Below are 25542 nucleotides of genomic sequence, written 5' to 3' on the forward strand. Positions count from 1 at the left end.
CCTGACCCCAGGACCTTGGGACGTGCCTGTGTGTGGAGAGGGGTCTTTACAGAGGTGACTGAGGTGCAGTGAGGTCCCCAGGGTGGCCCTGACCCCACAGGACTGGGGTCCTGGTAGAAGAGGAGGTGAGGACACAGATGCACACAGAGGGACGACCCTGTGAGGACCCAGGGAGAAGGTGGCGTCTGCCAGCCCAGGAGCCAGGCCTGGGGAGGAGCCAGCCCTGCCCACGCCTGGACCTCGGGCCTCCAGCCTCCAGGACTGTAGGGGATCAATCCGCTATTTAAGCCTCCAGGCTCTGGGTCTTGGAGCGAAGCGTCCACACCCCGACTCTAGGTGCAGACAGTGGCCGCTCAGCTCAGCCGCAGCGTGGCCTGTGCGCCCTGCGAGCTGGTGGACGGACCAAGGGCTTCTCGGGTGCATCCTCCACCCTGCTCCCACCCCCGGGGGCTCTGCTGGACCCTCCTGCCGAGGGCCAGGGCGCCCCTCAGACTATCTCAGAGCTCGATGGTCCCTGTGTAGAGGACCCGAGTCCGAGCTTCCACGCCGCCCCGAACGCCACCCGAGTCTCCTCCCGGCTCCCCTGCCCCGTGGACGGGCTAAGGCCAGGTCCTGGGGAGGCCAGGTCCTGGGGGCCTCCCTTACCTGTGGAGACCTTCGTCCAGGTGATGAAGGGCTTGGGTTTCCCGGTGGCCTCACACGGGAACGCGACGTCCGTCTCGGCCGTGACGGACGCGGTCTGTGGAGACTTGGTGACGATTTGGGGCTTCTCCCCCAGCGTCCAGAATTTGGAAGTCGCTGGTCCCCCGGCCAAGAGCTTGGAGCTGCTCTGGGGGAAGCTTCCGGAAGCCTGAGCGGACGAGGTCACCCAGGGGACGGAGCCGCGGGTGGAGAGGACGGGGGGCGCGGCCGTGGTCCGGGGAGGGCGCGGCACAGGCGGTGCGGGTGGACCCAAGTCCAGCTGGACGGTGCCCTGCGGGCGCCCCCTGTGGTAGGGCCCGGGGTCCACGTGCCTCTCTCTGGTCACTGGGGCGGGGAAGGTGGACGTCTGAGGCTTGACGGTGACCCTCAGCTGTGGGGAAGAGAGCGTCCAGTCGGTGAAGAAAGGGGACCTGCCCAGCGGGTAAGGAGGCACCGGCCATTTCGGACGCTCGGCCACGGGACTCCGGGGCTCGGGGACGCTGTTACTTCCGGACAGTCTGGAGTCCCCGGTTCCCTGGTTGACCGGCGTGCCAGGCGGGTGGGACGGGATGGGAAGCCGGCTGCCGGGCAGTCCTGGGGCCGGGAAGCGTCCGTCCTCCGGCCGGACCCTGGAAGGAAATGCGGTTGCTCCCAGCTTGTGGGCGGAGTGGCCAGACGGCTGGATGGTGGCCGAGCGTAAGCTGCTCTGCGTGGTCACGGCCGGTGCGGTAGGTCGGGTGGGGACGGCGGCCGGGGGCTGAGGAAGGTGGACCGTCCCACGCCAAGCAGGACGCTCTGGGGCAGGGGAGGGGCTGCCCCTGTTCCTGCTGCCGGACGCGTCCGTCCCCAGGTCCTTCCCCCCGTCCTGGTGGGAAGAGGGGGTGGACAGTTCGGGGGGTGTCCACTGCAGCCGCGTCCCCTCATTGTCCACCCGGGCTGCTTGGGTTCCGGGACGCCCCACAGAGTTCAGGAGAACCTCGTCCTCGTCCTCCGTGGGTGCTGGAGATGTCCCCGGGCTGAGGAGCGTGGGCTTGGCGGTGGCCGGTCCCCACAGTGCGGCCGTGGTGGTCGGGGACGGAGATGTCCCCTCCTGCCGGCGGGCAGGGCTCGAGGTGGGCTCCCGGGGTTCCGTCTGCGAAGGCCCCTGGCCCAGCGTGGTGTCACCCCGGCCCTGACCCCCGAGGGTGGCTTCTGCCCGACTGGAAGGCCAGTCCACCTGGCCGTCTGAGACGGTGGTCGAGGCTCCAGCGGCCTCCTCCAGCTGGGAAGGCGTGGAGACCCGAGAAGAAGCCGGAGATGCAAGAGCGGAGTCCACGTCTCCCGGCTCTTTGGCCCAGGGCGGGTCTGTGCCGTCTCCCCCCAGATCAGTGACCATCGCGTCCGTCTGCAGCGTCCCCGGGGGACTCCAGCTGGAGGCTCCGGGGAGGCTCGGGGGAGGAGACCCTTCCGTGAAACCCCGCAGTGTGGAAACCCGGGAAGCAGACGTCGGCGAGACGCCGGTGGGAGGTGCGCCGGGGACCGAGGGGTCAGTTGCATGGCCGTCCACCTCGGTGACACCGTGATCTGCCGCTTCTCTTGCGTCCGAGGCCGGCGTGTGTGTGGCGGGAATGGTCTCCTGGCCTCCGTCACCAGGCGAAGCTGATTTTGAGGTGGTTGTCGGATCCTCTTCCTCTCTGGGGACCTGGTAGGGGTCCCCGGTTTTCAGCGGAACCGTTCCAGGCGAGGACGCGGTTTCCCGACTGGGCCTGGTGACACGTTCCCGGCCGCTGTCCGGAGCGGGGCTGGGCGTGGACGCAGGCGCCGGGGAGCGCGGTGTGGAAGTGGAGGACCGATGCTTGTTCAGCCTCTTCCCGTTTTTCCTCCGCGGGGTTCCCTTGGAGACCGGCTCCGGATCCTTCTCCAGGTCCCACGGCTTGGGGGTGCCGACCGTGTCGCCGGCCCAGGAGGTGGGGACCGGGGTGCCCTCCTCTGGCTTGGGCGCCTTCGTCTCGGGGGTGCCAGCCGGTGCCTCCACTGGGCTCTCCGTGGAGGCCGGGGTGGAGGCTGAGGTCTGCCTGTGCCGATGGCGGAGCTTGTGAGGACGGGATCTCCTCCTCCCTCCGGGCCTCCTTCGAGGAGTGGCCGTCCCCCATGGCGAAGTGCTCTGGTGACTTGGTGTGGTCGCGGCCACCACGGTGGTGCCCTGGTCCAGCCGAGCGCCGGGTGTGGACTCCCCGGGCTGCGTGGCCGGAGAGCGGCGGCTCGCGGCTGCCGGCGTGGGGTCGGGCAGAACGGAGGGTCGGGGGTCTGGAGCGCTCTGAGATGTCTCCTCCGTGTCCTGCTGGGTCGGTGGAGGACGCGGGGCCTTCAGACGGCTCTTCTCCAGGTGGGAACTGTCGCTGGGCCCCCGCGGAGGTGACCGGGCCGGGTCACCTGGCTCTCCGAGCGACTCGGATGGACCGGGGTCGGCCACCCACCGGGTGGGCGTGGGAGGGACGCGGGGAGTGGTCCTCCACTCCCCAGGGTCTGAACTCGTCTCCGGATCCCGATGGAGGACTCGCAGGATCTCAGACTCCGCCAGGGAGGCTGTGTCCAGGGGAGGCTCGTCCTCCCCTGCTGTGCCCTCCGGCAGGGACACAGCCTCTTCTGCGGCCGACCACGGCTCCGTCACGGCCTCTTCCTCCGCGGGCTCTCCGGAGACCGAGTCTGAGGTCCGCGGAGCAGGAGGCGACTCGGGAGGCTCAGGCTGCGGGGTGGTAGCCGCCACCCACCCCATGTCCACCGGGGTGGGAGCCAGGTCCTCAGTCCTCCCCGCCGAGTCCTCCTCGACCACTTCTTCTTCCAGACGGACCCCGGTGACCTGGGGTCCTGCAAGAGCGACGCCACCGGGGGTCGGCCCCGGTCCCGTCCGGGCTGGGGAGACGGCACTGGATCCCTGCTCTCCTTCAACCAACGGAGCCGCGTCTTCCGCGGATCCCTCCTCGCCGGCGGCCGTCTGCACGGGGGACGCAGACGGGGGAGAGACGGCGGGGGGAGGAGACGTCCCTTCTGGACTCAGGGGTGCGGACGTGCTGGGGTCCAGGACCCGGGGTCCTTCTGTGACTCTCGGGAGATTCTTGCCCCGCACTCTGGCCAAGATGTCCGCCCAGCGCTTGGGGTTGATCTGCTTGTTCTCCACGTTGACCCGGCGTCGGGATTCGAACACCCGGCGGCCCTCCGCCATGTTGGCCTCGGGCTCCTTCTCCGGGTGCTTCCAGAGCTTGAGTTTCCGGCGTCCCTTCTTGACCTTCTTGTCTCCCAGGGAAGCCTCGTCCCTGGTCTTCATGGCCGCCTCTGGGTCCTCTGGGTGGGGACCTCCCCTTGAGGGCTGTCCTTCCTCTCCCGTCCCCGATCCTCCTTCGTCCTCCACGACATCTCCCCTGACTCTGGAGAGAGCTTTGGCGGCCGGACGTCTGCCCCTCTTGGAGGACCTGCCGGGCCCATTCCTACTCACCGTGACGCCCACCGTGTACTGGTCCGCCCCTTGCTGGTTGGCGGCCACGCATCTGTAGTAGCCACCGTCACCCACCTGGAGCTTGGGGACGGAGAGCGAGCCGTTGGCCAGCACGTAGGCGTGGGAGGCGTTGGCCGTAGCGCTGACCATTCTTCTGTTTGGAAGGATCCAAGTAACGTGGGCTTCGGGGACGGCCAGCGTACTGCACGGTAGCATGACCGAGTCCCCGGGACCCTTGTCAATGCTCACCGTCTCTCTCTCCAGGGGCTGATTGACGGCGGCCACCACCAGCACCCGGTAGGCCATCCGGGCGACTTCGTCCCTCACCCGAGCCACGCACTGGTACAGCCCCGAGTCGGACGGCTCCATGGACCGCATCCTCAGCTGCCCACCGCTGAGCACGGAGAGCCTGCCCTCCTGGTCCTCCGTGGGCGCCTTCAGGACGGAGCCGCCGGGAAGCACCCAGAAGATGGACGGACTCTCGGAGGCCTTGACGTTGCAGCTCAGCTGACACTGGCCCCCTTCCAGGACGGTCTGGGCGCTCGGCACGGCCTCGTCCGGCTCGATCATGACCCAGCCTCTGCTCCGGGCCTGCCTGGTGTCTTTGGGGGACACCGTCTGCGAATACTGGGCGTAGTAGGAGAGCAGGACCTTCTTGGCCGTACTCTGCCGTCGGTTCAGCTGGATCTCGATGGACGGCTGCATGACCCACTCTGGTTCCGCCAGAATCTGGGCGCGGACACCAGTGTAGTACAGGGCCTCGGCGTCGGAGTCCTGCCGGTACTGGTAACCGACGCCGGGGTCCCCGCTGAGCGCCTGCTCGCGGTGCAGCTTGACGGGCACCTCGCTGTAGTAGGCGATCAGCTTCCACAGCTTCTCGTAGTTCTCTCTGGTCATGGGACACTCCAGGTCCAGGGCCAGCGTGGCGTTGACGTCGATCTCCGGGGGATCCGTCTGGTTCAGCTGCAGGCTGTGCAGACCCCTGGGCTTCTTGATGTCACACAGCAGAAGCACCATGTTCCGATGCTCGTCGGTCATATTCAGAGAGATGTTCCACGGTGGGGACTGGGAGCCTTCCAGAGCTCTCTGGGAATCGCCAGCCTCCTCCGGTTCCTGCTCCTCCTCCTCCACCTCCTCCTCCAGGTGGCTCCGGTTCTGTCTCAGAGGGGACTCGATGGCGGGCTTGAGGCAGGCGACGTCGGTCAGCTTGAGGATCTCCTGCTTCAGGAGCTTCCTGGGGCTGGAACAGGTGGCACACAGCTGACCGCCTTCGTAGGCTTTGTCCTTCTTGCACTTGAGAACCCCTGCAACAGAGAAGCAAGCGAACACCCAGTAAGCGCAGGAGAACAGCAAGAGATCCGGGTTCTACACGGAAGCCGGACAGTAAAGACAGCGCTTCTCATCAGAGCTCCGGGTTCTGCACGGAAGCCGGACAGTAAAGACAGCGCTTCTCATCAGAGCTCCGGGTTCTGCACGGAAGCCGGACAGTAAAGACAGCGCTTCTCATCAGAGCTCCGGGTTCTGCACGGAAGCCAGACAGTAAAGACAGCGCTTCTCATCAGAGCGCCGGGGTCTACACGGAAACCGGACAGTAAAGACAGCGCTTATCATCAGAGCGTCGGGATCTGCATGGAAGCTGGACAGTAAAGACAGCGCTTCTCATCAGACAAAGTTTCCAGCCAAGATGGACTCCCATCGGCACGGGAGGCTGGCTTCCGTGGCTGCCTCCATTCCAAGACTCAGTTCTAGCACACCATGTTCTCACTCACTGGGACTTCTAATGGTGGTCATGCCACCTATCATGAGGTTTGGGCCCCCGAGGGACATACGTGATGTTGGTCCCCAAAGATTATCATGGAGGTAAGAAATCCCCATGCCTAGTGATGCTGTAACCATGGGAACATCTGACAGAGACACATCATTCATGCGTTGACACTGTTGTGCATAAACCCACCAGATGTATAAAGGACAGTGTGCACCACTGTGCACAGTACAGACTACTGTGTGATGGTGCAGATGTTACTGGCTTACTTGTGCTGTGGTTTAGATGTGAGGTGTCCCCAGAAGCTCATGTGTGAGACCATGTAAGAAGGTTCAGAGGAGAAATGATTGGATTATGAGAGCTGTAATCTAATAAGTGGATTAATCCACTTGAATGTACTGACTGGGTGGTGACCGTAGGCAGGTGGGGTGTGGCTGGAGGAGGTGGGTCACTGGGGTGTGCCATTGGGGACTAGATCCTGTCCCTGCCTCCTCTCTCTCTTTCTCTCTCTCTCTGCTTCCTGGTGCCACATCCTGAGCTGCTCTCCTCCTCCAGGCCCTTCCGCCATTTTGTTCTGCCTCACCTTGAGCCAGAGCCATGGAGTTGGCCAACCATGGATGAACCTTTGAAGCTATGAACCAAAATAAACCAGGTGGTAACTCAAAGCAGGTGGGGTGTAGCTGGAGGAAGTAGGTTACTGGGCACCTGCCTTTGTTCCTGGTGCCACGTCCTGAGCTTCTCTCCTCCTCCAGGCCCTTCTGCCATTTTGTTCTGCCTCACCTTGGGCCAGAGCCATGGAGTTGGCGCACCATGGACTGAACCTCTGAAACCATGAGCCCCACATAAACTTTTCCTCCTCTACAGTTGTTCTTGTCAGGTCTTTTGGCCACAGTCCTGGAAAAGCTGATGCAAACAGTGCATTTTTTACATGACATTTTCCTGGATTTTTAGAGTGTGCACTTTCTGCTTAGGAACAAACTTTGCTTAGTGAATAATACACATTCTTTTTTCCAGTTGACCTTCTGTGAAAGTCCACAAGAAGCTCCGTAAAGGAGGGAGGCCCAGGAGAGTATTTCCAGGCGAAGGGTCAGCTCTGCAGAGGAGCCGCTCCCGGCTCTGGCCTGATGTTCTCCTCCCTCTCTACCTGGGTCTCATTTCCATTTTTACAGTGTGCACCTTGAGCTCCCGTCCTCCTCTTGGATTCTGGCCTCTGAAATCTCTCTGCATTTCCTTCCCAGCCACTCCTTGGGCTTTGTCACTGGTCCTCTTTCCCCACCCAAATCTTTCCCGGTAGCATCCACTCCAGGGTCCCCACCCTCTTCCTCCTGGCTGAGCCACAGGGAGGAGGAGGCTCGGCCCCCGTGCATGGCTTCCATTACCGCCCCCGGCCACAGATGACTCCCATATGCCCGTCCCCTGTCCAAACACATTCTCCGAGCTCCACACCCAATTGCATCCTCGACACGTCTGTGTAGACACTACAAAGCCTCCTGAGCTGAGGTCTATGGAGCAGATCTGCTCACTTCCCAGCTACAGACTCAGGCTTCTGCCTTTTCTGCATCCGTAATCGGTGCCAGCAATTGGGGAGACCAGAAGGGAGGCAGCATGTTTTGATGGCTCCCTGGGAATCTGCTCCTTCCTGTCTGTCTCCATTGGGAATGAGCCAGTCACAGTGCAGTATCCAAACCCCCCCACTGAGCTCTCTCTGTCTGCATTTGCTTCCCCCGAGGACAGTTTTCTGTGTGACTTTCACACAATGAGCACCTTTATATGAGTCTGTTTCAACGTCACGTGGAAAACCACTGTGCTCATGCAGAAACACACATGTGCGCGTGCAAATTCACACATGCACACACCACAGTATGTGTCTATGCGTGTGTACACACAGGCACACACGTGCAAACGTGTGCACACACTCAGAACCTCTCGATAATGGCAGAGATGACTCTGGCCCATTGGAACGTCACGGTTTTACTGACCACGGTGCAGGCTGCTGTGACCTAATCTCACTGGATTAATCCACTTGAATGGACTAACTGGGTGGTGACTGTAGGCAGGTGGGGTGTGGCTGGAGGAGCTGGGTCACTGGGGACATGCCTTGGGGACTATATCCTGTCCCTGGTTCCATGGGGACTATATCCTGTCCCTGGCTCCTTGGGGACTATATCATGTCCCTGGCTCCCTGGGGACTATATCCTGTCCCTGGCTCCTTGGGGACTATATCCTGTCCCTGGCTACTTGGGGACTATATCCTGTCCCTTGCTCCATGGGGACTATATCCTGTCCCTGGCTCCTTGGGGACTATATCCTGTCCCTGGCTCCTTGGGGACTATATCCTGTCCCTGGCTCCTTGGGGACTATACCGTGTCCCTGGCTCCTTGGGGACTATATCCTGTCCCCGGCTCCATGGGGACTATATCCTGTCCCTGGTTCCATGGGGACTATATCCTGTCCCTGGCTCCTTGGGGACTATATCCTGTCCCTGGTTCCATGGGGACTATATCCTGTCCCTGGCTCCTTGGGGACAATATCCTGTCCCTAGCTCCTTGGGGACTATACCGTGTCCCTGGGTCCTTGGGGACTATATCCTGTCCCTGGATCCATGGGGACTATATCCTGTCCCTGGCTACTTGGGGACTATATCCTGTCCCTGGCTCCTTGGGGACTATACCGTGTCCCTGGCTCCTTGGGGACTATATCCTGTCCCCGGCTCCATGGGGACTATATCCTGTCCCTGGTTCCATGGGGACTATATCCTGTCCCTGGCTCCTTGGGGACTATATCCTGTCCCTGGCTCCTTGGGGACTATATCCTGTCCCTAGCTCCTTGGGGTTTATATCTGGTCCCAGATGGGCCCCTGCCCCCTTCCCGCTGGGCTTCCCCAGCCACTTGCTGTCCGTGGATGAAGCAGGGAAGGAGTTTCGGCCTCTCTTCCTGGAGGCCGAGTGAGCGCACTGGCTTCCCCCGCAGCCCTGGGTGGGGTCGGAGATGCCCGAGCTGCTCCGTGGCGCCCGCTGAGCTGCCCGCCGGCCGGTTCAGCGCCGGTGACACCCGTGCCCAGGAGCGCGAGGTCCAGAGCGCGAGGTCCGGAGGCCGAGGCCTCTCCCGAGTCCGCCCGCGCTCACCTCTGGAGGCGGCGCCCCAGCCGCGGAGCCAGGCGGCTCTGCAGTCGCAGGCCCAGGGGTTCCCGTGCAGGTACAGGTTCTCCAGCAGGGGCAGCCCCTGCAGCAGGCCGTCGGGCAGCCGGCGGAGGGCGTTCTCGGCCAGGTAGAGGTGCCTGACGGTGGACAGCCGGAAGTGGTCCAGCAGCACGAAGGTGGAGAAGGTGTCCGGGTGCAGCTGGTGCAGCAGGTTGCCCTCCAGGTGCAGCAGCCGCAGCGACAGCAGCCCCTGGAAGGCCCGCGGGTGGATGAACTCGATCTCGTTGTGGTCCAGGTGCAGGCGTAGCAAGGCCGAGAGGCCCTGCAGCGTCTGCCTGGTGAGCACGCGCACTTTGTTGTAGCTGAATTTGAACACCTGCCGGGAGAGGGCGGAGACGGAGAGAGCACGGCGGGTGAAGAAAAGAAGTCTGCTTTACAGCCAGGCCGGCCGTCCCCGGGGCTCCGGAGGCTGAGGCAGGAGGATGGAAAGTTGGAGGCCAGCCTCAGCCACTTAGCAAGGACCTCAGCCACTTAGCGAGGACCTAAGCAACTCAGCCAGACCCCGTCTCTAAATAAAATACAAAACAGGGCTGGGGAGGTGGCTCAGTGGTCAAGTATCCCTGGGTTCAATCCCCAGTTTCACAAAAAAAAAAAAAAAAAAAAAATCTGGTTTATAATTTAAAAAGCCAAAGCCTGGTGGCACACACCTGTCATCCTAGCAACTCGGGAGGCTGAGGAGGATGGCAAGCTGGAGGCCAGCCTCAGCAACTTACCAAGGTGCAAGGCAATTCAGCAAGATCTTGTCTTTAAATAAAAGCTAAATAGGGCTGGGGAGGTGGCTCAGTGGTCAAGTGTCCCCGAGATCATTCCCTGGTACCACAAAAAAAAAAAAAAGAAAGAATCTAGTTTACAATTTAAAAAGTCGGGAGGCTGAGGCCGGAGGATCTCAAGTTGGAGGCCAGCCTCAGCAACTTAGCGAGATCTTATGCAACTTAGCCAGACCCTGTCTCTCAATAAAAATTAAAAAGGGCTGGGAGTGTGGCTCAGTGGTTAAGCACCTCTGGGTTCAATTTCCAGTTTAACAAAAAAAAATTTTTTTTTTTTTTTAACAGCCAAGAATAGAAACCAGCTCAAAGGGCAGGAACCTGAGGAGACGAGGCTGGCATCTCAGGTCAACAACTAGCGACGTTGTCGATCCTTAGGGGAGAATTACAGTTTCCCTTCTTCAGAGGCGGACGCGGAGGGCGGGTTTACCTGCAGGGAGCTGAGGTCTCGCAAAGCCCCGTCGGGGATGCTCGGGATGTCGTTACCGTGGATCATGAGCAGTTCCAGCTTGGTCAGGCCGGCGAAGGACGATTCCGACAGGGCTTGGATGCTGTTGAACCTGCCGAACAGGAGGGCGGTGGTTAGAATGAGCGGCGGCGCCAGCTTCCCGGGTGGGACGGGGCTCCCCGGGCTCCTCGGGAGCAGAGCGAGGTCTGGTCCCGTCCATCTCCCGGGTGTGAAAAGGCGCGCCAGCATTTTTATCATCGCTCCGCTGCAGAGTCCGCACCCGGAATGTCGCCTGGAACATGCCCGAGGGGTCAGCGGAGCTGTAGTTGCTGGCGGGACTCAGGGTTTTCCATGAGTCTCTTCCATTAAATTGGTAACAATAATGGTTGCAGAAATGCGATCTACTGCCGTGCCCAACTAATTAGAAGAAATAAAAAATTAAAAATAATGATCTGCACAAAGCTAGCAAGAATGGGTCTGTGGAGGGCCAAACCTGTCATCCCGGCAGCTTGGGAGGCTGAGGCGGGAGGATGGCAAATTGGAGGCCAGCCTCAGTAACTTAGTGAGGAGCTAGTCCCTTAGAGAGTCCTTGTCTCAAAATAAAAATAAAAAAAATTAAAAGGGCTGGGGATGTGGCTCAGTGGTTAAGCACCCCTGGTTCAATCCCTGGTATCAAAAACTAAAATAAAAAGAGAATAAAGAAAGGGGCTGGGGAAACCAGTAGCAGCTCTGCACTGTCGACAGGTCAGATTGGCACATGGGCTTCAAAGCTTGGACAGTGGATTTCCCCAGGACCAGTGGCCACTGCAGACGGATGAGTTGGGTGAATGTCGGGCATTTTGACACCTTGTTGTTTTCTGCAGAAATATGGTCCCAGATGCCTCCTCGGCCAGTTCAGAAGTCCCCCAGAACCAGAGCGTACAGCGACCGCCCAGCTGGATCCCAGGGCAGCGGTAACGAAGTGGCTGGGTCTGATTGGCGGGCCACATCCTAACAGGTGTGTTTCCCGGAGACAGAACACATGGAGTCTGACCTCCTCGGCTGCTTCCGTTGACCCGGGAATCCAAGGGAACACGGCTCAAAGACAGGCGGGTGAAGAGCTCACTCCACACAGGAGCCGGCCACCTGCCACTCCAAAGGTGCCCCAATCCAGACCCAAATTTCCAAGCCGATAGGAACGCCCGGCTGGGTGTGTTATTCTCTAAGGTGACACCTTCAAGCTATCAGGTCCCGAGTGCAGGAAATACCCTCCCCAGCATGCCCTCGATGGCTGCGAACTCTCTAAACCAACCACCGACTTTGACGATTGCTCGCTTTCAGTAAGACCCTGTCACGCCCTGCCCGACCCGCGGAATGAAACGCCAATCAACTTAACAGGGTAATGTTGCACGGAGCCAAAAGGGGACATGGAGCAACATAGTGCAAGATGCTTTCATTGCCGATTGTCATTTCGAGCTGGGTGGTCCACAGACCAGTGTTAGGATCCCTCCCAGCCCCTGCTCCTGCTGACTGAGCCCTGCTCTCTCTGACAGACACGGGGGGAAAAGTTTATGAGCATGCACTCAGAGCTGAGCACGCACTCAGAGCTGAGCACGCACTCAGAGCTGAGCACACACTCAGAGCTGAGCACACACTCAGAGCTGAGCATGCACTCAGAGCTGAGCATGCACTCGGAGCTGAGCACACCCTCAGAGCTGAGCACGCACTCAGAGCTGAGCATGCACTCAGAGCTTAGCACGCACTCTGAACTGAGTACACACTCGGAGCTGAGCACACACTCAGAGATGAGCACGCACTCAGAGCTGAGCATGCACTCAGAGCTTAGCACGCACTCAGAGCTTAGCACGCACTCTGAGCTGAGTACACACTCTGAGCTGAGCACACACTCAGAGCTGAGCACGCACTCGGAGCTGAGCACACACTCAGAGCTGAGCACGCACTCAGAGCTGAGCACGCACTCGGAGCTGAGCACGCACTCGGAGCTGAGCACGCACTCAGAACTGAGCACGCACTCAGAGCTGAGCACGCACTCGGAGCTGAGCACGCACTCAGAGCTGAGCACGCACTCAGAGCTGAGCACGCACTCAGAGCTGAGCACGCACTCGGAGCTGAGCACACACTCAGAACTGAGCACGCACTCAGAGCTGAGCATGCACTCAGAGCTGAGCATGCACTCGGAGCTGAGCACGCACTCAGAGCTGAGCATGCACTCAGAGCATGCACTCAGAGCTGAGCACGCACTCTGAGCTAAGCAAACACTCAGAGCTGAGTACGCACTCAGAGCATGCACTCAGAGCTCAGCATGCACTCTGAGCTGAGCACACACTCAGAGCTGAGCAAGCACTCACTCGGAGCTGAGCACGCACTCAGAGCTGAGCACGCACTCAGAGCTGAGCATACACTCTGAGCTGAGCAAGCACTCGGAGCTGAGCATGCACTCTGAGCTGAGCATGCACTCTGAGCTGAGCATGCGCTTGGAGCTGAGCACGCACTCGGAGCTGAGCACACACTCAGAGCATGCACTCAGAGCTGAGCACACACTCAGAGCTGAGCACACACTCAGAGCATGCACTCAGAGCTGAGCATGCACTCTGAGCTGAGCATGCACTCAGAGCTGAGCACACACTTGGAGCTGAGCATACACTCTGAGCTGAGCAAGCACTCGGAGCTGAGCATGCACTCAGAGCTGAGCAAGCACTCGGAGCTGAGCAAGCACTCAGAGCTCTTTGGTCCACGATGCTTATGCTCTGGGGCAGCATGAAGGAGTCTCTCCGTGAGTTGCTTTCTGTCTTGTGTCCTGTAATCCCTGAGTAAGGCCGGCTGCCCCCAATCTTACAGAGCAGAAAGGCTCAGCAGGTTCCCACCTGCCGCAGGGAACCCTGTAAGATCACAACACAGACCACAGACGCAGAGACAAGGAAAGGGGATAGTCACAGGACATCCAGTTCCAAAGTCTACATCCCGTGTTGCAGGTGGCCTCTGGTCCTGTTCAATCAGGACTTAAAAACCCTGCTAAAAAAACCCCACCAAAATCCAACCCGAACATCCCCATTTTAGAGAAGGGGAAACTCACACTTCCTAGGAATGTTACCCGCAATGCACCATTGCTACGGGTAAAATTAAGATCCCACAGGACGGAGGCTTCTCTGTGCACTCGGACTTCACTAACCGAGTTGGGAGAAGCAAAAAGCATCTATTCAATGCCTTTGTTTACGTGCTGAGCTCAAACAGGCCGCATCACGGTGCAGAACTCCCCAAAGATAATGCTGCAAGCCAGGCTTGGGGGTGCACACCTGGCATCCCAGCGACTCAGGAGGCTGAGACAGGAGGATGGCAAAATGAAGGCCAGTCTCAACAACTTGGTGAGTCCCCCAGCGACTTAACAAGACCGTGTCTCAAAATAAAAGAAATAGGACTGGGGAGGAAGCTCAGTTGGTCGAGGGCTTTCCTCAAATGCACAAGGCCCTGGGTTCAATCCCCAGCACTGCAAACAAATAAATGAATAAATAAAAATTAAAAAATAAGAAGGGCTGGGGATGTGGCTCAGCGGGTAAGCACCCCTGGGATCAATCCCTGGCACCAGAATAAGAATATATTACGATTATAATAATGATGCAAAGATAAAGATAGATGCAAAACTCCTTTCTCCATCCGAATAGCAAGGACCCTCTTACGTAGGATTAAAAACTGCAAGATGGGAGCTAATTTCTGCAGATGGGGAAAGAATTTGGGGTCCCACGTTCCAGGTCTGCACGGTGCCGGCTCAGAGGAGACAGAGCACTCTGGAAAGAACTTGCATTTTGCTCTGGCTCCCGGCTGCCCACTAGGAATGGCCCTGATGTTTCTCCCTGCAGGAGACCGTGTGGGATGATGACGTAACGTCTGTAGTCTGGCAGGCGCGGCCACGGGTCCGGAAGGCCCCGGATCGCTGGCTGGAGTGGACTCTGCCTCCTGGCCTAGGAGAGCCCGGGAGACGGGAGGAGACTTTACACCAAAAGAGACACAAAACTAGAGTTAGCAGGAGCAGTAAAATAGCCACCGAGTGGTGCGCGCCCGAGACAAGCAGCAGAGCAAACCCTCCGTAGCCAAGCGCTTCAGATTCGTCAAAGCGGAAACCTAACGTCACGCAATAAAAATGACAGGGGTTCGCGCTTCCGTCCCTCGGGTTCTCCTCGGAAACACCTCAGGGGCCAAGTGCAGGACTGCCTGACCGTCCTCAGTAGCCCTTTTCTTGGTTAAGGAAACATCTTTTACTTTCTTTCTTTCTTTGCATGTAGATGCGAGCCCACACGAGCTCGCAGCGTGAGATCATCCAGCAACTGGCCGGTGCGTCATCCTGGCGGATGGGGAGGCTAAGGCAGGAGGATGGCGAGTTCAAAGCCAGCCTCGCCCAAAGCGAGGCCGTAAGCAAATCCATGAGACCCTGTCTCTCAATAAAATACAAAATAGGGCTGGGGAGGGGGCTCAGGGGTGGAGGGCCCCTGAACCTCAGAACCAGGCAAAGGTCAGCTGTCCTAAGACCTCATTCAGGTGAGGCTCCCAAACCTGTTAAACTCAGAGAGACAGAAAACGCACTGGGGGGCTTTGAGGAGAGGGGAAGGGAGAACCCGGCTTCATGGGTACCGAGTTCTTGGGGGATGACAGAAATATTGGGAACTCGGTGGCTGGAGCCACAACTGTACCAGTGTACCAGCTGTCACTCAACTGCACACCTGGAGGACGGAGTCTGATGTTATTTGACTTAGATCTTTAAAAAAAAAAAAAAAAAGGCAGTTTACAGATTCACATTGTACCTGATGTCAGGCTTTGGTTGGTTCTGCAAACCAGCTGCAGGGCTTGTAGAAATGGGAACCAAGGAGGAAAACGTTGCTTAAATTTCCCTCAATTATTGCTTGAAGTTTTCCCTGCAGGCCTAGTGGTGAGAGCCACCGGGATCTCCTCCGTTCTATTCAATACCCAGAGCTAGGTTTCTTGGTTCTGCAAGACCTTTTATTTATTTATTTATTTTTGGTGGGGTGCTACTCTAAAGACCCATCCCGTAGTCCTGTACCTCTAGGAACACGATTCACCAGGGGGAAATTCATTCTCTTTCTTCGATCGATGTGTCCAGATGCCGACTTTTACTGACGGATATGAAATCTTTCTCCACTTGATCTTGGCCATACATTTTCAGCCCAGCGTCCTGTGGGACACTCGCCTACGACTCAGCTGCTGTCAGCCATCTCTCTGTTCTGGGGACTTGCCCAGGGTGGTTCCATGTTTCTGACACTTTTACTTGAATTGTCCAAATCTGAGTTCTCTAACGAGGGTGTGGTAACTGGGCAATTCCCACCAGGGCACATCTGGACGTGCCTGGATGCTGTTAGCTGTCATGATCGTGTAGAGTGGATGACGAGCGTCTCAAACATCGATAGCATCACAAGGTCTTAGAAATGTGGCCTTAGCACAGAAGCATCTATCTCCATCCATCCATTCATCCATCCATCCTTCCATTACCCATCCATCTGTCTCTCTTTCCATCATCCATCCCTCCTCCCATCCATCTATCCATCCTTCCATTATCATCCATCTGTCCATCTTCCCATCCATCCATCCCTCCTTCCATCCATCCATCCACCCATCCATCCCTCCATCCGTCCATCCATTCACCCATCCATTATCCATCCATTCATTATCCACCTGTCCATCTTTCCATCCATCCATCCCTCCATCCATCCATCCATTATCCATCCATCTGTCCATATTTCCATCCATCCATCCATCCATCCATCCTCCTCCCATCCTCCATCCATCCATGTCTCCACCCATCCATCCATTTAATCTATCATCTAACCATCCATCCATCCATCCATCCACCCACCCATCCATCCACCCACCCACCCACCCATCCATCCACCCATTCATCCATCCATCCATCAATCCATCCACTCACCCATCCATCCACCCACCCATCCATCCACCCACCCATCCATCCACCCATCCATCCATCCACCCACCCATCCATCCATCCATCAATCCATCCACCCACCCATCCATCCACCCACCCATCCATCCACCCACTCATCCATCCATCCATCAGTCCATCCACCCACCCATCCATCCACCCATCCATCCATCCACCCATCCATCCATCCACCCATCCATCCATCCATCCATCCATCCACCCATCCACCCACCCATCCACCCATCCATCCATCCACCCATCCACCCATCCATCCATCCATCCATCCACCCATCCACCCATCCATCAATCTATCCACCCACCCATCCACCCATCCATCCATCCACCCATCCACCCACCCATCCATCCACCCATCATCCACCCATCCATCCATCCATCCACCCATCCATCCATCCATCCATCCATCCATCCATCCACCCATCCACCCACCCATCCACCCACCCATCCACCCATCCATCCATCCACCCATCCACCCATCCATCCATCCATCCATCCATCCATCCACCCATCCACCCACCCATCCATCCACCCATCCACCCATCCATCCATCCATCCACCCATCCATCCATCCACCCATCCACCCATCCACCCATCCACCCATCCATCCATCCATCCATCCACCCATCCACCCACCCATCCATCCACCCATCCACCCATCCATCCATCCATCCATCCATCCACCCATCCACCCACCCATCCATCCACCCATCATCCATCCATCCATCCATCCATCCATCCATCCACCCATCCACCCACCCATCCATCCACCCATCCACCCATCCATCCATCCATCCATCCACCCATCCATCCATCCACCCCATCCATCAATCCATCCACCCACCCATCCATTCCTCTGATCTGTCATCCATCCTGTATCTATTCATCATCTATTTCCATATCAACCTATCTTTCTACCGTCTACTGTCTATGAAAGTGATTCTCAAATAGGAATAGCCTGGCCCCCTCGGGCACACACGGAAATCTCTGGAAACACATTGTGTTCGGTCCCAATCTCAGAAGGGGTCCGCCACTAGCATCCACCTCAAGTATCACATCAGGGATGCTCCTGAAACCCTACAAATGACAGGACAGCCCTGGGCAGCTAAGAGCCACCCTATCTCACACCGCACACCTGTCCCTCAGGTCAGTGGTGCTGAGCTGGACAGGCGTGGGTCTGTCTCCGGGTCGGGCCTGTGTGCTGGCCGCCTCCTGGCTGATCATTACCTAGGACCTCACCGCCAGCCTGTCCGGTGGGGAGCTCACTCAGGAGAAGGCATGCCAACGTCCAGAGCTCTTTCCGTTGCTTGGACCACTGGATGAGTCCGAGAACGGTTAGCCACGGAGGAGGCATAGGCGGTGCCGGCGGGGTGGACGCATCACCTCACGCTCTCTAAGAGCTCAGAGGTGACGGGAAGGAGTGTTTTCTTCATTCCCAGTGCAAATGGAAGCGAATGGAGGGTTCTCAGGGAGGCGTGGTCCCGTTGGTCACCGTGCAGAAAGCATGAGAGGGAGGCAGGAGAAGAAGCAGGAGACCCGGTGGATGCTGAGGTGGACGGAGGGATGCTGGTGCCTGCCCCCAGGGCGAGGGCAGTAGCAACAGCGGCTGGTGGCAAGTTCCTGCATGTGCTCAAAGGAGGAGCAGAAGCATCTTGGAGACCCCAGGTGCACCTCCAGGGGACTTTGGCTACCAGAGCAAAGCCCTGGGCGTAGTAGACAAGACCATGCAGCCAGAGAGGAGAGGAGAGTGCAGGAGAAGGAGGCCGGACTGGAAACGGAAGGCGTAGGATCCAGCACCGAGACGGAGCGCAGGGGTGGGGGAATCAGGTTTCTCTCAGAGCAACTGGGGCCGAGAGGCTCAGCCCATTGGAGAACATCGGTGGAATACCATGTCCTGCTCCTGCCGTGCAAGACGGCCAGGTGCAACTGGACATCGAGTCTCTCGGGGCAGCCAAGGTGCAGAGGACAGGAAGGTGGCCAGATACCAAGTATCAGTGCCGAAGAGTCTTCTTCCTGCTCGACCCCGGAGGATGCACGTGGATCATCTTTGCCTCGTCCTTATAGCGAGCAGGAAATTCCAGGTGGCACTTAGAGAGAAACTGACAGAAGGCTGCTATAAGCCTGGCTGGAACCCAGTTCTGTAACGTAGAAGCCACTCGGTCAATGTGCTGGAGTATATTTATCAGCCACTGATTGGCACTGACTGCATACAAAGCGAGCTCAGAAAAGGTTGGACACCAGATGCAAGATTGTATCACAGATAAGAATCAAAAGCAAAACGATGATGTATTTATTTGGTACTAGTAATTGGACCTAGGGGCGCTTAACCACTGAGATACATCCTCAGCCCTTTTTATCTTTTATTTAGAGATAGGGTCTCGCTGAGTTGCTGAGGCTGGCCTCCAACTTGCGATCCTTCCGCCCCAGCCTCCCCAGCCTCCGGGATGACAGGCGTACGCCACCGTGCCCAGTAGGAAAATTATTTTTGAAAGACGAATATGGGCCATTGAGAAGGACCACAAAGAAGTCATGCAAACTGGTCTTGTGATCCGGGGGCCGGGGCGGCAGTGGGGGGGATGCATCTTTAAGAGCATGCAGACCCGGCCCTGGATGAACGATGGTCTGTGTGTTTCTTAGAAAAATATTTGGAAAGTCCTTTTCTGGAAAGCTCTGAGGCTCTCCGAGCAGGGAGCAACAACAGCAACTGCAAACAGTAAACACAGCTGCGGGGAAGGAGAGGTTTCACGAAGACTCTGGCAGGGAGCCTGCTCTGCTTGAGAGCCCGGCTCTCTCTCCAAACCACCAAGAGATAAATCAGATCCCAAGTTTTATCAGCGTGAGGCATCGCGCCGTGTCTCCCTCTGTCTCAGAATTTGCAAAAACATGCAGGAGGCTGGTTTCGTGGTCTACTTGGAAATCCATTTTCAGAAGCATGCGGGGAGATCATGAGTGATTTTAAAAAGCAGCTTCTTCATCCACACTAAAAGTCAAGCCAGTGGGAATGAACATACATGCCGGTGCAATGCACTGAGGCCTGACGGAATTTTGATTTTCTTTCTTTTCTTTTTTTGGTACTGAGGATTGAACTCAGGGCTCCTCAACTACAAAGCCACCTCCCCAGCCCTTTTTAAAAACATTTTATTTAGAGACAGGGTCTCGCTATGTTGCTCAGAGCCTTGCTAAGTTGCCAAGGCTGGTTTTCAAATTGCGGTCCTCCTGCCTCAGCCTCCAGAGCCACTGGGATGACAGATTCCTCACCTCCCTGACTTTTTTTTTAACATGTGACACAAATCCATCTCAAGATAGCATCGGCATCAATAGGAAAAGGAGCATTTTTAGATCTTACTTGCACTGTGACTCCTGGTCTTTACTACAGGATGCTTAAAACAGAGCCTTCAGGAACTGGGCTCTAATTTGGAGGCTGGTTACATTCCATGCTGATGAAATAGTGCAGTTTAAAATGGGTAGTTAGAAAAGCATCCCAGACGCTACTGGGTGCCAACAGCAGGACAGGTATCGACACGGCGATGAAGTGGCTGGAAAGCACGTGCACGGTTATCAGCCTTCTCCTTGGGGAGCAGGCGTGAGGTCTGTCTGTCCTCCCCAGCCCTCTCTGATCAGCCCTGTGCCCATCAGCCACGCCACACAGCCACGAGTCTCCTGCACCTCAGTCCAGCAGGGATCGGATCTAGGACATGGTCCCCATCCCGGGCATTTCCCGGGGTTCCATTAAGACCCCCCCGAAGTTGCTTCCAAACGTGAGCCAGGCTTGACGGACGAGGTGGCTCATCCTGGCCAAGGCCACCAGGTGCTAAAGCCATTCATGAAAGAACAGTCCTTTCCTCAAGAGAGCACCCAGCACCCTGAGAGGAAAAAGAAAGAAGGGACACTGTGCCTCAGCTCCGTCTTATGAGCTGGAATCACCACAGGACACAGTCTTCCATTTCCAAATCTGTTCCAGCAACATGGTTTTTCTTTTCTTTTCTTTTAGGTACCAGGAATTGAACCCAAGGACGCCTAACCACTCAGCCACCTCCCCAGCCCCTTTTTAATATTTTATTTTGAGACAGGATCTGGCTGAGTTGCTTAGAGCCTCACTAAGTTGCTGAGGCTGCCTGGCCTCCTCCTTGCGGTCCTCCTGCCTCAGCCTCCTGAGCTGTTGGGATGACAGGCCTGGCGGTTTGAGCAACTTTTACTCCCATGAGCGCCGGAGGAGGAGGTGCTGGTTCCTTGAGAGACTGTAAGAACGGAAACCCGTTTCAGCGTTACCCTTCTCTCCTTTGGCCCAGCCAAACTGTGAGCGGTCGGCACTGGGCATGGATCTTCGGACAGTCCAACGGGACAATTTCCTAAGGTTGTGTGGAGAAAATTACCGGACGCTATGGGTTAGGGAAGTTTTTATTCCATTAGCTCAATTTCCCGGGCCCTTTGCTGCCATAGGCTTTTTGTTTAATGGAATATATGTACGTGTGTGTGTGTGTGTGTGTGTGTGCGCGTGTATATACATAGATATATAGATATAGAGAGAGAATGTATATGAAATATAGAGAGATATATACAAAATATGCAGAATATATAATAAAATATATTGAATAGAATGAATATATTTACTAAATATATATATATATATATATACACACAAATATGCAGATGGATAGGTAATAGATGTATATCCCTCTACCAAGATGCCAACTCCATTTATCAATGTTTAATAAGTCACTCTGGCCAGTTCATTTTACTAAAAAGTCCCCCCTGGGGACTTTTTGCCCCCTGGGGGACATTGATCAGATACGAATTCAATGTGTCATTCACAGGCTAGTAAAAAAGAGCTAATATGTTTTGTGGGAGAAATCCACAAGATTGCATGTGATTCATGATGACTGACATCTGGGTCTGTAAACTACGTCCAGGCGATGAAATAAAAATTAAAAACTGTGCAAGCCTAAAAATACCCGTTCAAGGGATCTGGGGTTCTTCTTGGTGGTGGTGAATAAGTCAAATCAGTTTATTATTAGCAATTGCCGCCAGGGGAAGCCACTGAGGGGGTCAATCATGGGCTAGAAGGAGCATCAGAGTTATAGAACTTGACTCTGCTTGGGGGAATTTCATCAGGGTTCTGATAAAGAAAGAAGCAGTCAGGAGCAGCATATCAGCAGCTCGGGAGACTGAGGCAAAAGGATGGCAAGTTCAAAGTCAGCCTCAACCAAAGCGAGGCCCTGAGCAACTCAGTGAGACCCTGTCTCTAAATAACATGCAAAATAGGGCTGTGGAGGGGGCTCAGGGGTCGAGCGCCCCTGAGTTCAATCCCTGGTACACCCTCAAATAAAATAAAGATAGAAACTGGCATTGGGTTGAATGGTACCCAGGAGCCAGGTCCATTCCAGGCCAGTCTCTTAGCCAAGCCTTGGTGGAAGGAGGACAGGTCTGGAAGGGATTCCATCTGTCATGGTAGAAGAGCAGAACTCAACCTCGCTGGCTAGGAAGGGCAACAGTTGGTGTTTTCTGGCTCTCCTTGGTGCCTTGCATTTGCTGAGACAAACTTTGAAGGAGTCTCCTTTTTTTAAAAGAAAAAAAACTTACTTCCCCATGGGAACCGACGACCCTGTTTCTTAAAACTGAAAGGACATGCGCAATTTCAAGAGGCAAACAGAGCACCTCTTTGGCATCCTCTAGCCAGAGTCCGAGCACCCAATCCCTCCTGTTCTGCGTCATCTTCGTTTCCGAAGTCTCTCTGTTTAAACGGGCACCTTAACTGTGGCCCCGGACATTGCCAGGGACAGAGGATGAAGGACACTGCTCTCTAGGAATTGGCTCCACCAACCAAAGCGTGCAAAGTCCTGAGTGAACTTTGCGGACCTTGTAGCCAAAGGCTGGAGAGAGTCAGGGCGTCGCTGGAACGCACGCGTTGAGAGGACTCAGAAATGATCCCCTCTACCCGACGCACGCGGAGAGAAGCCACGCTAGACAGACAGACAGACAGACAGACACTGCACTCGGGAAGTGACCGGGAGACGCGCAGGTCTGGGCGGACCCGGATAAAGACGCACGTGCGCCAAGAGTGTGATACGAACCCCAAGTTGATTCTTTCCACGTGCTTAGAGATCCCAGCGGGAACCGAAGCCAAGGACCGGAAGGTGCAGTGGACCTCGCTGGGCACGTAGCAGGCGCAGGGGTGAGGGCAGGCCCGCGCGGCCGGCGGATGGCCCCAGACCACGATCAGCACCACGGAGAGTGCCCCCCAGTGCGCCTGCGTCAGCATCTTGTCCGGGTGCGTGGTCCTGGGACACCTGCGGAGCGAGAAGACAGGGAGAGGCGCTTACTTCCAGGCCGCGCGACCTTTCGACCTTCTCTTTAATCGTGACGGTGGAAAAGAACCTTCATTCTTGACCTCGAGGGTCGTTTGGGGGAACCTGACGGTGTTGTTCTCTGCAAGCAGGGTGTGGAGGGCACAGAAAAAAGAAAAAAAACAGAGGAAGGGACCGAGGGGCGACGCATTGGTGCTTTTGCAAAAATTAAATAGGAGCGAGTCTCATTCCTGCCTCCTGAGTCCCCAGAGCCTGGTACGTATTTGAATTAAAAAAACAAAATAAAACAGAAAAGTTGTTTTTGAATAGAAGGATCGTCTTCCTTCAATGACAGTCCTCAAAGTTTTAATAACACCTTCTTAAAACGCACAAAAGGGAGGGAGATCCGTCACGACATGCGTGAGGAACAAAGCCCGTTACTTTCTCTTGTGAAAAACCCGTGGGTCATAATGAATGGTGGGGTACCGGGGTTTACTAGGGAGGTAGCTTGGGGCGAACCTCTGTGAAAATCGACCCTGAAATAAAGAGAAGGGACTGCCTGGTGAAGTACGTGCCACCAAACAGACGTGTCCAAGGAGATCAGAAAAAAATAAATAAATAAAAAGTAAAGAGAGAAAATGCAAAACGCTCGCACAAAGGTGAGATCGCCCAGCCACCTCGTTCGGACACCGGCGATTCGGTTTTCCCTTCGTGCCTTGGCCTTCTAGGAATTTTTGCCAATGGCCGAATGCAGTTTCCTTAAGAAAGGCGATGCCCGTGGACGGTACAGGGCGGCCCGGGACGGAAAGCCGCGCCCGCCCTGCAGCCCCCTCGCTCCCCTGGGGAGCGGCATCCAGAGCCCGGCGGCGCTTCCCCGGCTCTGAGCCACCTCGAAGTCGGTCCTCCCTGCAGCCTTTCGGCTGCGCGCAGAGAACCGGCGCTTTCCGCCAGCCAGACGCGCTCTGCGGCTGAGTGCTGGGAGCCACCGGCTCCTGCAGCTTTGCCGAGGGGGATTTCCTGGCCGCGGCGCCCGGGCTTCCCCGCCCGCCGGCCTGCGCGCCAGACCTCGCGTTTGGCTTCCTCTGAGCGCATCCCGGCCAGCGCCCCGCGCCCAGCGCCTGCGGGCGGACCGGGCCCGAGCGCTTCAAGCGACTCCCTCCTCTTTGCTCTGCGTGTGACCTGCCTCCGCCCGCTCCTTCTACCCCCGGGGGACTCGCCCCCGGGAACCCCAGTCCTAGGGTCGCCCGCTACCCTGCTAGGCAAAGCCTCGGGGCAGCCGGGGATCCCAGGCAAGCTGGGGGCGGCGTCCTCCTGGTCCAGCGCCCGCAACCTGGAGCGGCCGGGCGGGAGGCTCTGCGCCCCTGGCCGGTTTCCAGGGCCCGCTCGGTCTCGCCCAGCCGGCGGCGCGGTGAATTATGAGCTTTCCTGGAACGCGGCTCGGGTTGCCCCCGCGCGTCCCAGCCGCCCGGGGCGCGGGCCTCCAACCCATCTCCCCGCGGCGCTGATTCGCTGGGTTTCCGCACAGCTCGGTTCACATCTGGACGTTCGTCTGGCCCCCTTTCCCGAAAAAGTCTGGGGAAAAGGAGGGAGAGGAGGAGGAGGAGGGAGGAGAGGAGGAAGAGAAGGGGCGAGAAAAAGGAGGAGGAGAAAGGTAGTGGGGGCAGAGGAAGAGGAGAAGGGAGGAGGGCGGAGAGGAGGAGGAGGACCGCGAGGAAGGACCGGAGGGGGGAGGGGAGGACTGCGCAGGAAGAGAGGAGGAGGAGGAGGAGGGAGAGGGCAGGGGGGAGGGAAGGGGAAGCCGAGCCAGAGGAACTTGGAAAGGGGCCCCTGACGGCCGTTTCCCGGTGATCGCAGGAACAGAGGCGACCTCGCCGAGAAATCTCTTTGGCAGCCCGGCGGAGACGGGCGTGGGGGGCTGCTTGGGAGAGGGAGGGACGGGTGTCGCGCTGGCCAGAGAGAGGGAGGGACAGAGAGCCGGCGTGGGTCGGATCTGTTCCCAACACCCCTCCTAGGACAGGGCCAGGGACCCGCTGGCTGTGCCTTCTGACCCTGGCGCCCGGGTCTTTCCGCCGGCTCCCTCCAGCTCTGTTACCCTCGGCGGGCAGAGCCAGCGTCCCCCGCGCGCCGGGTCACCCCGGGTCCTCACCTGCCCTTGGGAAGCCGAGGTACGCGGGAGCGGTGCGCCGGGAGCATCCACGGGTCTGGGGCGCGCGAGTCACCGCCGCGAGTCGGCCGGGGCCATGCCCTTCCCGGGGCCCGGGGCGAGGCTGCTCCGCTTCCCAGCGCGGCAGAGCCAGCCAGCGCCCTTTTATCCCCGACGCCGAGGCTTCCCGAGTCCACGCCTCGGCCCACCCCCACCCTGCCCCACCCCGGGGAGACGGCGCGCCGGCCTGAGCCAAGGGACCCTGGCCGCGCCGCTGCGCGCTCAGCCCTCGCCTGGCCTCTTCATGGCGCCAGGTCCCGGGTGGGCATGCCTCGCGCCCTCGGCCGGGCCACCCGCGAACGGCTCCGGGAGCCGCGGTCCTCGTCGCGGGTTTGGGGAGCGCGGGGACGTCTGCGCAGCCCGGAGCCGGAGCGGGGAGCGGGAAGCGGGTTCCCTCCTTTCAAGGGGAAAAAGAGGGATCCGCGCGAGCGAGCGAGCGAGCGCTTCTCCGGGCGAGACCCGTCCGCTCTGGCCGCGCCTCCGGCCCGCGTGCTGGCAGCAGCCGGCAGCCCCCGCCGGCATCCCGCGGGCCGCAGGCCGGGCTGCAACGTGAGACCCGCCGCCACGCCCTCCGGCCGCCCGCCGCCCTCCCCATGCCGGAGCCCTCCTGCCAAAGCCCGGGAATGGCTCCGCTCCCGCCTGGGGAGACCAGGGCAGGGCGCGTGGGGACCCGAGGTGCGTGCCCGAGCGAGCGCGAGAGAAACCCGGGCGCGGCCGGGCCGGGCTGCGGAGCATCGGGGAGGGGCGTCCACTCTGGAGCGAGCGGAAG

The 25542-nt window shown here is 57.9% G+C and overlaps 1 protein-coding gene across 2 annotated transcripts in view; it reads right to left on the reverse strand.

The window, feature by feature from the left end:
* Mxra5 (matrix remodeling associated 5) overlaps window positions 1–24917 on the reverse strand; it is a 36593-nt gene extending 11676 nt beyond the window's left edge. For both annotated transcript variants that reach the window (XR_007106466.1, XM_047536893.1), the window contains exons 1-5: window positions 24717–24917; window positions 22358–22573; window positions 10310–10439; window positions 9041–9431; window positions 646–5457 (exon numbers count right to left, since the gene is read on the reverse strand). Coding sequence is in view for 1 of the 2 variants with exons in the window: in XM_047536893.1 (XP_047392849.1) it covers window positions 646–5457; window positions 9041–9431; window positions 10310–10439; window positions 22358–22573; window positions 24717–24763 (5596 nt within the window). In the remaining variant the exon portion in view is untranslated. The remainder of the gene's footprint in view (window positions 1–645; window positions 5458–9040; window positions 9432–10309; window positions 10440–22357; window positions 22574–24716) is intronic.
* Between the last annotated feature and the right edge of the window lie 625 nt (window positions 24918–25542).

The sequence above is a fragment of the Sciurus carolinensis genome, chromosome X (genome assembly GCF_902686445.1).
Source record: "Sciurus carolinensis chromosome X, mSciCar1.2, whole genome shotgun sequence".
Classification (NCBI taxonomy): domain Eukaryota; kingdom Metazoa; phylum Chordata; class Mammalia; order Rodentia; family Sciuridae; genus Sciurus; species Sciurus carolinensis.